This window comes from Gadus morhua, chromosome 6 (genome assembly GCF_902167405.1).
Source record: "Gadus morhua chromosome 6, gadMor3.0, whole genome shotgun sequence".
In the NCBI taxonomy this organism is placed as follows: Eukaryota; Metazoa; Chordata; class Actinopteri; order Gadiformes; family Gadidae; genus Gadus; species Gadus morhua.
In genome coordinates, this window is record NC_044053.1 from 16429038 (window position 1) to 16444717 (window position 15680).

The 15680-nt window shown below is 42.1% G+C and overlaps 1 protein-coding gene across 2 annotated transcripts in view; it reads right to left on the bottom strand.

Annotated features, from left to right (window-relative positions):
* ipo11 (importin 11) overlaps nt 1-15680 on the bottom strand; it is a 129724-nt gene that overhangs the window by 86226 nt on the left and 27818 nt on the right. For both annotated transcript variants that reach the window (XM_030358199.1, XM_030358198.1), the window contains exons 8-13: nt 10959-11007; nt 7968-8038; nt 7439-7631; nt 3889-4041; nt 3337-3380; nt 691-781 (exon numbers count right to left, since the gene is read on the bottom strand). In XM_030358199.1, coding sequence (XP_030214059.1) covers nt 691-781; nt 3337-3380; nt 3889-4041; nt 7439-7631; nt 7968-8038; nt 10959-11007 — 601 coding nt within the window. The remainder of the gene's footprint in view (nt 1-690; nt 782-3336; nt 3381-3888; nt 4042-7438; nt 7632-7967; nt 8039-10958; nt 11008-15680) is intronic.

The window sequence follows — 15680 nt, forward strand, 5'->3', positions numbered from 1 at the left end:
ATTGTGTGCTCGGTTGCACGTTGTTATCATTGTTGTTGGACTCAAACAGCAGATATGTTTGAGATGTTTATAAGAGCATGTTGTCCCAAACATGATATACATGGTAATGACATAACAAAGAAAAGTGGATGAAGAATATAACTGCGCTCCTACTTGGGATCACCTTCACAATATTTGGCAAAATCCCTCAACAACAACACAGCCTTGTACAAGTAATACTGTAATATAACACTGTCATTTTTAGCTGGCAGTCGTCTTCTCTCTTGTTTAGTGCTTTGTTCTTGTTTATCCCTGTTCAAAATCAATATCTCCTCTAGCATTCAACTATCCAATCAGGCAGACTTCCTCACATGAACAGAAGCCATTTCCGACCTATCAGTTGCAGCTTAGGCATCAAGCCTGCAATGCGTTTTTGCAAAACGCAGAGCAGTCTGCATTTTTCAGGTCCGTTTCAGCTAATTCGACCTGGACATAATTACCAGACAGCAAACAGTTAAGAGCAATGAGAGAGGGAGAGAGCCTTATTAAGTGAACAGCAAACCAGGTGATTTTTTTGTGGCTTTGGTAATAGTCACAAGGGGTAGAAAGGTTGTCAAACTGTATAGATTCTATGGTATATGCTCCGACACTGGGTCTGCAAACAATGATAATAAAGGGTAGTTTTAAAGGCATGCTGTCCGTGTAACTCACCCTGCAGGTTCTGCACCATCTCCAGTAGCACCGGTGTCATGGTCTGGCTGAATTTGTGGAACAAATCTAGGAAGAGTACTTCTGTGCATGGCTAGAGTGGGAAAGAGGGGAAAAAATAAAGAAAGTAAATATAGCGGAATACGGACGTTTGAATCATTTTGTGTGCGTGTGTCTGATGATCACAAATGTCTAAAATGAAAACAAATCGAAATGTAGACCGAGGTACACAAACACGGATAGATCTCATTAGTAGGCAAACTGTGCATGAAGCCCGCCGTTCAGCAGAACGGCCATGCGGTGTAGGCAGGATACGAGTGCATCAGAGCGTATCGGTTGTATATGTTTCCTATGGAAAGTTGACAGAGAGTTCTGTCGTTTGGATTTATAAACATCAGGTAAGGACAATACCAGAAAAGATTCATAAAAAACAGAACCTTTTAAAGAAAGTAGATGGGTCCGATATACGGAGGATAGCACGTTGCATTTATGATGATTGTGATCAGTATTGCAGAATAACAACATTTGTCTAGACGGACAGCTATTAGCCATATCAATGAATGCGAGGAAACGCACACTAAACGTTTGGTCGGCAGATGACAAACTAAACTGACACCAATTATTAAAGTCGCAAGCGCTTGGCGACCTTTACAGCTCCAAGAGTGTGCAACTGTAGCAATGAAAGTTTGTCAGCGTAAGCCAACTCAGCGACGCCCTTATTCAGCCTTTTCAAAAGAGCAGGTTAAAGGTCAGTTGACACTCAATATCACTAATCCGCCGAGAAGAACACAGAGATGACAGCGGCATTGATGGGGGGCATGTCCATAATCAGGGTGTTCAGTGGCCATAATAGCCGCACATAGACACCGATGGGCCAACCGCCACCCGTGACCCATTCACCTTCATCGCAGAGGTGAAATGAATGAGACTGGGGTGTCAGCTTTCTCCACAGTACAACTGGCGTATGCATTCAGATCGAGAGAGCGCGCGTGCGTGCGTGTGTATAATCAAATCCCTTCAGTCAGTGCTTCTCAATTGTGTGTGCTGGAAAGTAACGATTCATTATTGGAACGTGCACGTACTGAAAATGTCCAAGAGCTACTACAGTGTTGTGTACGATTTGTTTAGAATGCGTCGCTGATCCAATATGCTGAACCAAGTTTTGTGTCCGATAGTTTTTATAATATATGCAAAATATATACATGTATATTACATTAATTAAGATCACATTCAACATTGACATAGCAGTAAAAAGGCTTAAATCGTATTGGCAGAGTATGTGGTACATGGAATGCATTGGAAAGATGGTGGAAATTAAAGTGAAAGCTAAAGCAAAAAACACAGAATACATTATACAAATAAATTGTGTCACTTTCATTACTGCTTTTATTGCCGAGGTATGCCTTCAAAAAGAGCAACTCCCCCGATGCCATGCCCAAGTGAGCTGAGCCATCTACAGTTACATCTAGGAATTATAGCTGCCCAAGTGAGGCACTGGAAGCCAAGTGGTGAAGCTAAGCAGAGAAGGGCTTAGCATAAACCACAGCATGATGAAAGCAGAGAAGAAAATTGGTTCAATGGGCTGTGTGTGCGTGTGCGTGCGCGCGCTTGTGTTCGTGTGTGCTTGTGTGCTTGTGTTCGTGTGCGTGTGTAAATAAAACCAACACCAATAGATGTGCAGTCAATGATTTAGAGTAACAGCAAGACCTCGAAAGCCTTTGGGACTAGCATATCTGTAAAAGACTTCATTCATTGGGTTCCTTCAAACATCCAGCATGTTTGTTATTTGTTTTACTGGCCCACAATGTATGAAAAAAAAGGTTTACGGAGTAATTTTTACCCTGCATGAAAGAATTGGAAGAAATCATTACAAACCACAGATCACATTACAACATAGACTAAAATAGTTTCGATCTGTATGCTTAGTATTATCAATAATTACCCTCCTTTGCCATGTGCCAAAGGAGGGTAATGTGTGCCAAAGTAAGCTGTTGGTGAGTGTTTACCTTACACTGACAAATAACATTTTTGTGTCCCTGTTTTCATCCAATATCTGATACTGCAGATTTTTCGAGCCTGTATGTGTAAACAAATTCAATATGTAACTAATCTAATTGTGACAGTGTGAAAAACATGGGAATGTGTCATTGCATATAATATAGAAGATGTTTAAGTTTGGGTCTAAATGTTTTGCATTCAGGACATTCTGCTTTCCACTATACTGCATGCCCTGTAAAGTATGGGAAGACCCGGACACGGTGTGGTGTTGGAGTCGTGTTTTCTGTTCATTGGGGAACACATAGTGGGTGCCTCGATAGCAACAGACTCCGAGGGGAGAGGCATGCTGCTGTGCCTGGGTCCGTGCATCACAGGGGTGCAGTGTCTGCATACCCCAAGGTTGCCACAGGCCGCCTGCACAAACACCTTAATCAGCCAGGCACACAGCCCCAACGCGGGGCCTCAAGATCATAGCAGAACTGGTTTATTCATTGCTTATGAAACCACTCAAAGCACATGCACGCTGTAAGGGAGCTAGAAGGTACCTCTTCATAACCAAACGGCCTGTTCTATTTGGGTGACACACACAAGCACACTTCAAGAACGTAGAGTTAATTAATTTGTCTGTTATGTGGGCTCATCTGTACTTACCCTTAGACTGTACTTCCAGGAGTCCCCACCCGTTTCCTCTACAGCTGTTGAGAAGGGAATAGGAAATAATAACTTTAATGCACCAGAGTATCAGAGACGTCGGAGAACCCAACACGTCGTCTATGGGTTGGTTAGGGCTGGGCGATTTTGATCGTGATTTTAGCCAAACGATCACACAACGAATAGAATCGAGTTCGATTTTTTGTGTTGTTTTAATAGAAAGTGCAGAACAGCTGTAATCATATCTGTACATCATTATCTGTACCGGTACATTATTTTAGATTAGAACATTTTCTTTTCAATTTTGTTTTCTTTTAATGCGAAATTTCCAAGTTCTCCGTTACAAAGGGTTTTTTCGGAGAGACATGCTGTATATGTTTTCAAACTCAAAAATAATCGTTTGAATAATCGTGACTTCAATATTGACCAAAATATCGAGCAGCCCTACTATGGGTTCCTAATATCATCCAGCGGTGCACACAGCTTTTAGCTTTGTGCCTGTTGTTCAATGTGAACAACAGGTCTCACTGTGCAGTATCTGAAGGAGCCTACCGAAGCCCTCGGGGTCCTCCTCCCACAAGGCCAGCTCTTCCTCGGTGAGGAGGAAGTAGTGTGAGACGAGCCGACGTCCGATCTCCGTCAGCGTGGGGTGTGTGAAGAAGGCCGTCTTGATGTTGTGAGCCTCCAGACTCTCAGGCTTGCTGTCTGTGGGCCGGAAAAAAAGGACGACATGAGATTAGCCCATCTCTTGACCTTTATATTCTTAGAGTGCCAATTCTTTTCTCAGATGTCATCTTTTTGATACTTTGCGATATTATGCATTTTTATTTCATCATTAAAATATATACATATCTACTGCCCTATTGAGTATTTGAGTATAATTTTTTATTGAGCATTTTAAGGAAATATCTCAACTTTGTGAAGCATGACAATAGGACCGCAACCATAAATCGATCAAGCTATAACCAGTAGTCAATTAACAAAATCATATCAGACACAAATAACGAACATTTGCTGCTTAATGTTGCATTTCAATTAAAATACTTGGGTTATGGATCATTAGCAAAGAAGGTTTAGGGCCCTATTTTAACAGTCTGAAACGCAAGTGGGAAAGCGCAAAGCGCAAGTAGCTTTATGGGCGGTTCTACGGCGCTATCGCTATTTTACAGGCGGATAAATGACGCTTGCGCCGTGGCGCAAGCGTCAAAAGGGTTGGTCTGAAGCAGCCTAATTACCCGTAGGTGTGGTTTGGGCGTAACGTGCAACAAACCAATGAGAGTGCCAGCTCCCATCCCCTTTAAGAGCCATGAGCGCATTTGAATCGGACGAGTTGATATTTTGACAGCGCGTCTGCAGTCTCCGATGAGACAGATGCACATGAATTTGCAAATGGCTTAGTTTCTTGCCAAATAATTTGGCCTAATTCACACATGGAATAAGGGGTTTTCTTCCACAACTTCAGAAATACTGAGTCCTCAAATAAATTTCGGCAAAGAAAACGTATGATAGGCTATAACATATGATATGTGGTAACTGTGGTTCTATTTAATGATATACGCACTACATTATAAACATTGTTTCTTATCAGTATTGTATGCTATCCTAATATGCATGTGTCCCCGCGGTAATAGACATTGCCATTGATTGTATTATGCGTTACGTGTTTAGTTTGCCCAAGTGAAGGAGTTCAAGTACCTCGGGGTCTTGTTCGCAAGTGAGGGAACTATGGAGCGTGAGATTGGCCGGAGAATCGGAGCAGCGGGGGCGGTATTGCGTTCGCTTTACCGCACCGTTGTTACGAAAAGAGAGCTGAGCCGCAAGGCAAAGCTCTCGATCTACCGGTCTATCTTCGTTCCTATCCTCACCTATGGTCATGAGGGTTGGGTGATGACCGAAAGGACGAGATCGCGGGTACAAGCGGCCGAGATGAGTTTTCTCAGAAGGGTGGCTGGCGTCTCCCTTAGGGATAGGGTGAGAAGCTCAGCCATCCGTGAGGAACTCGGATTAGAGCCGCTGCTCCTTTACTTAGAAAGGAGTCAGCTGAGGTGGTTCGGGCATCTGGTAACGATGCCCACTGGGCGCCTTCCTTGGGAGGTGTTTCAGGCACGTCCAGTGGGGAGGAGACCTCGGGGAAGACCCAGGACTAGGTGGAGAGATTATATCTCAACACTGGCTTGGGAACGCCTCGGGATCCCCCCGTCAGAGCTGGTCAATGTGGCCCGGGAAAGGGAAGTCTGGGGCCCCCTGCTTGAGCTGCTCCCCCCGCGACCCGACCCCCGATAAGCGGACGAAGATGAGATGATGATGAGAGTGTTTAGTTTGCGTGTGTTTAAACAGAGCACACACGCGCGCCCGCATTCATTAATTCTTTTTAACACTCACTCGCGGTAAAACAATGTTTTTCACGATCAAATAGGCCTACTCATCAATCCTAAAAGTTATGGGCATGTAGGCCTACACGATGTCTGTGTCAAGAAAATATGTGTTTGCTGTACGGTGTTTGCAGATGCATTGATTAAAAAGTAGCCTACAACTTATTACCGCTGCATCAGCTGTTCTTTCCCAAATAATTTACCAAGAATGTGCGGCTAGGTAGATGAGAGAAGCAAAGTGTATGCGCGAGGTGCACAAGCAATCCGTATGCATCGCATGCGCATGTATGCTTGCGCCCTTAAAATAGCATCTGAACAACGCGCCACTGACTTTAAACCAGGTATTTCCTGGTCAGTAGCGCAATGGTATTCAGAGACGGCAAAATACCGTTTGCGCCAGAACACGCCTCCTCCTTCCGCCGAACCGCCCCTTGGGGCGCAAGATCATTCCCTAATTTACCGGCGAGTGGCGCAGGTGGCAAAAGAGCGCTCTGCGCCAGTTGTAAACTAGCAACGACACATGCGCCAGTGACTAAGTCACTTGCGCCGGATGCAAGATAGGGCCCTTAGTTTTAACTTGGCTGCTTGTCAGATAAAGCAAGCCTATTTAACTTTGGGCTCTGGAAACTTTGGATGAAATTTGTTATTATTTATGACATTTTATACATTAAATGATTAATCAAATAATTAAAATATGCATATTTTTTGATTAATTAAGCATACAAAATATTGCTAGCAGCCCTAAATTAAAGCAATGACCCAAAAACACAGAAAATAAAACAGAAATAGATTATTTCATGGATTTACTTCAGGATTGAAATATATTTTGATTCTAACCTGTATCAAGTATACACTTGCTCCAAAGCTCAACATAAATGTCAACTGAAAGCCTGATTTCTGAGTTTTGCAGCCAGACCAAGTTGAAACATTATCAATAGAGGCTGTAGGCCAAGAACGAACAGACAGACACACACACATCTTGTGTCGGTCAACCGGACTGGCAGCTGGGCACTGCTAAATCAGTAACACAGCTGTGCTGCACTCTTCAATAAAGACTTAACTTTCTGGGTAACCTTGTACACCCACTCTTAAAATAACAGTTTTGAGAGTGACAATAAGTTTCAGGATAAACTTCAAAAAAGATTTAGCTTGGGTCCAAGCTAAATCTGCCCATAACCCAACGAGAGCCCCATCTGTGGGCTGCCTAACGGGCTGCTCCCTGTGAGAACAACACTTGCCAAGCTCCCCAGTGAAGTGTGAATGAATCACTGGAAGGGAGGCCCCTCGAAAACAAAAGTGGTTGTTTGCTGATGTGGCTCTGATGGTAATACAGGCCTGTCTGCACTGTTGCATACACAATCATGGAGGAGTGAATGCAGTCCTCACCGTTTTCATACTGATTTCAAAACAACAATTTATTGTTTCCTTCCATCACAATCAAGAATTTTTCAAGTACATTTTCATAAGCTAACACACTGTTCTTGTAGAAAAATAAAGAATACATGGAGGTTTTGCTTTTGAAAAGTCTACTATAAAATGCTGATTGCACAAAAGACTATTAGGTGAAGCAAAAAATATGTAGTGTATACACCATTGAGGCCTTATCTTTAGCGCTGCAAACATCACTTAGGGCCCCATCAGACAGCATTTTTTTGCTCTGTCTGACCGGGGCAGAGGTCAGCAAACAACACCCCCATCTGATCTTTGCACCCCTGTGCATCTCTCCTCACCTTCGATGTTCTTGGCAGGTTTATACGTGTGGTTCTGGAGGATCATCTTGATGAGGTTCATGCACTGCACGGTGAACCGCTCGAAGGTGACCCCCTCTCCGACGTGCGTGAACAGGTAGCTGACCGCAAACTCCAGGGACTGCTGGATCAGCGAGATAAATGCAACCGGGTGGTAGTCCAGGAAGTCGAGCAACTGCAGAACGACATGAGGAACAGAGTCGGTGAGAGCCGGGATAGAGCAACAGGATCCTTCAGGCTCACAGAAAAGGTACTGAATAATGTCTTCTATTATGACTATTACCATGATTTATTTTGGTTCATCATGCGATCGCTCTAGTCATGATGTGTTATACACCAATGTACCAAAATATCACAGCCTGTGAAATGTTACCAAATGACAACCAATTATTATGCACTTTAACTAGGACTAATTGGCATCACAGCCATTCACCACAAAGATTATCTGAACCCATTAGTGTGTTATGTAATTAGCTGTGCATACAGTATGATTCTTTGGAATCATACTTACCACTTTAGTATAAAGTATAATTGTTTTCTCCAGCTTCTCTCTGCATGTGCCGTCTTTTCCAACTCGGCGACCTGCAACAGAGAGGCACAACAAAAAAGCTGTTACATAAAAAAAAACGCGACACCATTTTCATGAAGCTGAGCTGGACATGGAGCCCTGAGTAGGCTCGGATGCTAAATAATGTCTGGGACATTTCTCATCGAGCAGACAAGTGGGTCTAACACTAAGCAAGCAAAATGCAAAAATACATTCTCGCTACTGTGTGCTTCCTCCGTTAAAACGTATTCTTTGGGTCACGCTACAAATGTAAACTTTTTGCACTCTGTGACACCTGCAGTCCCTCAATGCTTCTGGTCCATCACTCAGATACCAAGGGACCCCTCAACATCCAGACACTGATGTCACCTGTCACCAAGTATTGGGTTCCTCCTCGTCAATCCTTGTCACCATAGAAAACTTAGAGTATAGAATATTGAAGCGGAAATTGTGATGCTCTTTGAGCTTTTCTAATCATTTAAACTTGAACTTCTTACTCACAGGTGTCTTATCAAACAATAAACAGAAAGGAACTCAACCAACCAAGCACATACATCCATAGTAGGCTGCATTTGTTTCATTAGTGTTATCATTAGAGCTGTGTTGAAAAAATCGATTTTCCGATTTTTTATCGATTCGCATATTAATGACCGATTATCGATTTGTACGTCCAAAGATCGATTTTTTTTAATTATTATTATTATTATTTTTTTTTTTTCAGTTTCAGTACTTCTCAGTTTATTAAGTGTGAGCAGTTTTAAAATAAAAATGCTTTTGGTAGCAACCGCTTTTTGGTGAATTCTTAATTATTTTCAAGCATAATAATAATGCACTGGTTAGTGTCCCAGTAGGAATCCACTGTTGCAGATATAGTCACCTCAATGATGTCCTCCATTTATTGTCCTGAATTATCTTTCTTGAAGGTAGATTGACCCTTAACCTTTTCATCAGTCTTCCACCCATCAGTAACTACCAATACTTGTAAGATTTGCTGTTTAATATTGATATAATACTAGTTTTAATATGTTGCTTCTCTACACAGTAATGAAGTGAAGGAAATGGTTCAAATACATTTTTCATTTTTAATAACATTAACCCCCGGATCGAATCGAAATCGGATCGAAAATCAGATCAAAATGGGATCGAATCGGATGGAATCTGAAAAAATCAATTCTGAAACTTAAAAATCGGAATCGAATCTTGAAATTTTAATCGAAACCCAGCTCTAGTTATCATACATATTGTATTTCGTGACTTGTATTTTTCTTTCTTGAATCTATTCTCTCATTCAAGGCTTTCTTTGAAAAAACTGCAAATACCAGAGAGAACTGCAGCGTGCCGGAGAGAAATCAAATCAACTGTTGAAGAACAAACTAAAAAGGGAGGGCAGTACAGGTATTGTACAACAACAACAAATGGTTTCACAGGCCAGGAGAGGCACTAATTAGATCTTTTCTACGCCTGGCTTTTACTACGTTTTTTTCTCCTCTCTCAACTGCAGAACAACTGCACTTGTTTGCCAATTTGTACCAAGCTGCCATGGGAATAAACGGTTGAATCTGACCTCAAGCACTTGAAAAAAAACGAAGAGGAGAGACCCTGCAGCAGCAAGAGCATTCAATGTCTTAACATGTATAGCCAAGCGGCTTGTACAAAATGACAGAAATCAATATAGTCACTCAACAACAGCAAACACCGTGCTGCTTTCAGAGAATGAAGGCACTCTCTGGCCATAGGAAATGTCTCCCAAAAGGCCCGCTGATCGATGAATACACAGTGATAACAGCAAGGTCTAGGGCCCATCGCTGTACGGTTGCCGCCGTAGGGCGCGAAGCTGTGTGAAAGAGCTGAGAACTGCTAAGAGTAATGCGACATTGAATAGAGATTCAAGCCGCTAACACACATGGTAGTGCAGGCCATTAATGCCACCTCTTTGGTGTTTTTTCAGACTCAGGGACCCTGCGGACCAAATCTGTCGACTCTCCTTAGGGATGGACCATTAAAAATAAAATCGAATCAGTAATAATGGACTAATAAAGAAAAGGTTGAGCAGAATGAAGAAAGCTTCAGACACCCCAGGTGGTTTGCTTGACTTTACGACCCCCCCTATAAAATCAACCAACCGACCTGGTTGGTTGAACAATTACAGTTCTCCATTATTGGTAACTTTCTGCTGTCATCATTACCTCATTCGGGTGCCTTATACCACTGATCACGAATTTGAAGCGGGACAAAATGGATTTCCGAGACCAATTGGCTTCAAAGATTTCCGGAGGGTAATCTTTTGGATGTTCTGACAGCTTATGGATCCAATCAGATAATCATTTAGCTATGATTACTATGTCTCTTTCATTCACTGCGGGTGGATGACAGGCGGCCAACTGTAATGTAAACAGATGCACAACGTCAGCTCCCTGGTCGATCGCCGATCAATATGCTGGGAAGGAGGGGTGCCGTGACAAGTATACAGACAGGGCATCACTCAGGCGGAAGGATGGACATACCCAGATGACCAGACAGACAGACAGAGGTGACCTCTGTTGGAAGAATAGCCCAGCTCTGGGGACCAGCCAGGAACTGTGCTGGACAACTGAAGCCAGACTTGAGAGTGCCAGCTTATTTTCTTGACTTTAGCAGGCTAGCACAGAGGCTTAGGTCCCCACCCATTTCATGCCTGGGAGCAGCTTTCCGAGTTTCACTTTCTGCCAGCCCATAAACACCACCAAGACCTTGACCCTGTCTCCACTGTAATCAGCTGTGGACATATTGAGGGGACGGCGGTCGCTGATACCCAAGTTGTGTTTAGCTACAGTCTGCCGTTGTTATTGTTGCGATTGTCTGATACAATCCCCCCAACCCCCGCCCGCCCAATCCAAACAAACAAAGCATTATGAGTCTAGTTGACAAAATGTTAGCATGTATTGGCTCGAGTTGAGTTGATAACATTATACTCACAGCATTCCAGGAACTGTTTTAGCCTCTCAAAGACGGCATTCAGGAAGCCCTGGAAAAGAAAGAGAGGAGAGAGATAAGAGACAGAGACAAGAGGCAGAAAGAGTGAGTGTAAGAGCAGGAGATTGGGTTTTCATAATGTTGTTATTTGCAGATCAGCCAATCAATCCAAAGCTGTATGCATGTGTTTGGGTGCCTGAGTCCAAGTCATGTCTCAATATTCTATATAAAAAATATACAGAATATATGCATCCAAAAATGCTTAATTTAAAACACAAAGTATGCTGCTCTGAATGCTTGCATTCAGTCTGCCGGGGTTATCCGAGGTCATAAACATGTACACATGAAGAAAACAAACTCCCTCATTTTATTTTATACATTTGGTTAGGTAACCAGTCAACAAAATAGCCTTAATGTGGGGAAAGTAATGAAAAGAAGATGTTTTGCTTTCCATGCCCCGTATCAGTTTGAGCCTAGGCCTATTGACAGCGGAGTAAATCACAAGGGAGGTTACAATGTCGCCTTTAGAAAATAATGTACACCACTTATTTAGAATGGTTTGGTGTCACTTATGTTTTTATTATTTATTTAGTCACCACTAGGCCAACATTAGCTTTGCTGATCACGACATCAGCCTTATCCAGGCCCAGTCAGGCAGTGCCGGAAAAATGCGCAAAGCTGGGATATAATTCAAATTTGCATTGTTTTCAAAAAAATAACTTTGCATTGAATAACAATGTAAAAAAATAAATAATTGGCTCATACAATGATAATTGAATTCATAATTGATAAAGCACTTGCACCACATCTTTGCTTCCAGTCTCCAAAGACACTCAAAGCAGACAGGTCTGGGGTAATCCAAGTCTTGCATCAGGGAGTCTAATTAAGTCTCACAGCAGGGAGTCCAAGTAAAATCTCACAGCCAGGGAGTCCAAATGAAGTCTCATAGCAGGGAGTCAAAGTCTAGTCTCACAGCAGGGAGTCCAAATGAAGTCTCAAAATAGTGAGTCCAAATGAAGTCTCAAAATAGTGAGTCCAAGTCAAGTCACGCAGCAGTGAGTCCAAATGAAGTCTCACAGCCAAGGAGTCCAAGTCAAGTCTCACAGCAGGGAGTCCAAGTCAAGTCTAACAGCAGGGAGTTCAGACAGGACACGAACATTAAAAATCACAGAGTGTGTCTAAGCATTTGTGTGGGCACACATGCAGCACACCGTAAATCACACGCATTAACAAAGGATCTGTTGCTGAGTGTCAATCCTCGGCGGCACCAGGCCCTGGCTGTGGACGAGCGCTGGGCAGTAGATGATGGACGGACGTGGGGTTTGTTTAGCCATTGAGTTAGTGCTCAGCTGCGAGGTCAGCCGCAGGGCCATTCATCACACACACAGCCAGCCGGCTCCACGGCCAGACAGCCACTACAGAACGGCGAGTTACGGCGAGGAGGGACGGGGGAACATGATGAAGAGGAGCATGGAGAGGGGGTGTACGGGTACATCAGAGAGCATGTACTGGAGACGTACAAGATAGGTCAATGCTTCTATAAAGACAAACATCAACACAAACAACCAAATGTAGGACACTAAATGTACGATGGTAAACATCCCAAAAAGTTGGAAGGACAAATTTAAGGAATAATAATTTCTGTAATAATTACAGAAATGTACAAATGGCACGCTATAAGCGATGCATGTCGCCATGCTGACTTTCATAGAGGTGAGAATGGTCTTTATGACCGGTGTAGGGTACACCGGCTCCTAAAGCACAGCCCAATTTCCATTTGTGACACGTGTGTGTGTGTGTGTGTGTGTGTGTGTGTGTGTGTGTGTGTGTGTGTGTGTGTGTGTGTGTGTGTGTGTGTGTGTGTGTGTGTGTGTGTGTGTGTGTGTGTGTGTGTGTGTGTGTGTGTGTGTGTACAGTTTTGAATCATCAGGCTGCCATTTCAAGGCCATCTCTAATTATCTGTAGCTCAACATAATGGGGACAGATAATCATTAGGCCAGTTGTGATTAAATTCTCAGTCGCTGGACTGACCAGCCGATAAATCTCCTGCCGCTTGAAGTACAGAAAGAACGAAAAAGCGGTGAGGAAGGAATAATAAAAGGTTAGCAGCATCTTCAATGCGCGTGAGCGATTGAGTGAGACGTCAAGAAAAACCCAGACAAATGGAAGGTCAGGCATGAAATAATCCCTACAGGCATGTCAGAAGCTGGTTGAGACGGATCCAGCATTTTGGGTACGATAAAGAGCAAGCAAGGCAATGCAATATGAGAGCAGGGACTAGTATCACTAAACCAACTTGCTCAATGGTCAGCTTCATAACCAACCAAATGACACATTTGGTTGAACAACAACAGTAGTATAACCTATTCCCGACTAGTAATGGCTATACACCAGTTGCATATAATTATGCTCTGTATTACATTTCTATTTTATAGTTCCTTGCCATAAAACATTATATGCAGAGGATTATCATGTGTATTGATAACCTGATGATAAAACACTTTGACTTAACAAAGTCACTCAATAAATGTACTGGTTTAGAATTAAGCGCTAACAAAATATATCCAAGAGGATTTTCATGGCATGATCAAAAAAAAATCCAGTCCACTCAAAATGAATAGGCCACACAGAGTGCGTCTGTATGCCTTTGTGTGTCTCATTGCTAACAAATGAATTATTCAGCACCACACACCCTGGTGCATCCCTTCATCATGGTCACTGACAGGATTCATTTTTCAAATGCATTTTTACAATTGGTAGCGAACAAAGCGGCTTTCTTTCTCCAGTTCATTGACAAGTTTACCAAACAATCTCTCTCTCTCTCTCTCTCTCTCTCTCTCTCTCTCTCTCTCTCTCTCTCTCTCTCTCTCTCTCTCTCTCTCTCTCTCTCTCTCTCTCTCTCTCTCTCTCTCTCTCTCTCTCTCTCTCTCTCTCTCTCTCTCTCTCTCTCTCTCTGTGCATTCTAAACAACTTTAGAACACAAAACCAAAATTATTATTTTCTTCTACAAAGTTAACAGAGACAAGAGGATGAAGCCCGGTTTTATTAACAACTGAAGACTGGGAAAGATGGCGAGTTAATCTATTTGAATAGGCAACCTCTAACGCAGCCAAATTTAGAACATGAATTCTACAGCTACTCATTGAAATAAGAGTAAATTATTTTAAGTGAATGTGTAGTGAGTATAAAAAAGTATTTAAGTTTACATCATTCTGATGCCGTCTTCAAAGTTGAACAAATATTATAATTTACAACAACACTGAATTTAGGGAGGAACCAGAGACAATCTTGAATATCTTTGTCCAGACACTCAAGTCAAGAACAATCGAAGCATATAATCCAAACTGAAGTTACTACAGGAATACATTCTGAAAGTGCTGTTGGTGCTGCAGGGGCAAAGAAATGTAAACGTTCACAATACCTTACAATGCATTAAATTAATTATAGAAAAAATACATTTAAATTGGGTTAGCTATAAAGTTCTTTAGATATAGTCTTTTAGGGTTTTCCTTAATTTGATAGTTTGTGATAAGTTCAAAACTAATTCGGCAAGGACTTTGGCAAGTACCAACCCTCTCAAATATTTGTAAATAAAAAATGCCTATATTATCACAAATAAATAAGCATTGGATAAGAGATGGGACATGCTGTTCAATAATGCAAGATTAAAGCTAAGAAATGGTGATCTCTTTTCATGTGTGCATTAACTTGGTATGAGAAAGTGGGAGTTTCCCCCAGAGGACGTTTCTCTATTAACTAAACGTTAACATTGATAATTGAAATCATCAGCAGGTTTTCATGACCCCTTAATCAATCAGCACAGCCCCTTTATTAACACGCCATCATCCTTGTTAGAATTAAAGATCTTTCCCTGAACATTACGTAATGTCTATCATCTTGATGAGTCATTTGTTCCGGGTCATGAAAGTTAATAGCAGATGTCGACGAACAATGCTAATTGATTACAGACTACAGACACGTGTGAGCATGCGAGTGTGAGACAAGGGTTTGAATTGAATGATTGTTGTGGATGCATTGTGTCTTGAATGGGTGAGTGTGAGTTTGAGGGAGAGTGGGGTTTGCATGCTAGCACAAAAATAACGGTACAACATATTCAAGTTTTTTGAGGGGTCATTTTAGTGAAAATAAGTGAAAAACACTAATATTTGACATAATATGTTGATTCAAGCGAATAGCTTGTGAAAGAAAAACGTAAGTGTATGAGTTTATACTAACGACTGAAATGTTCACTTGGACTAATTGCTAAAATAGGCAGCTATGGCTCACAGATAATGTATTTTTAATGGGTTGAATTCCAACAACATTATGTTGCTGGCGACAAAGAGGGGTCTCATTAGCAGCAGAATACGGTGTGGTTAACAGCATTCTATCAATCGTTAAAATCCCTTCAACACCTCCCTTCTACGCATATGACAAGGAAATTGGCGGGGAAGGAAAATCCAACGCACACACATACCAGTACCGTTGAAATGCAAGGGTGAAACATGATCATAAGACGGCAAACCTAATTTGAACAAAGGTCGATGTCAAGGGCAGCCGATTTACAGAGGAGCTGTGCCTTCCAAGAATTGCTCCCATATGATCATATCATAGATTCTGGTTGAATCAGATCATTAAAGGGGACATATTATGAAAACAACACTTTTCCTTGGGGTGTTGTTTTGGGTTTCTGGTGCTCCCGCACGCATACAAACTTTGAAAAAA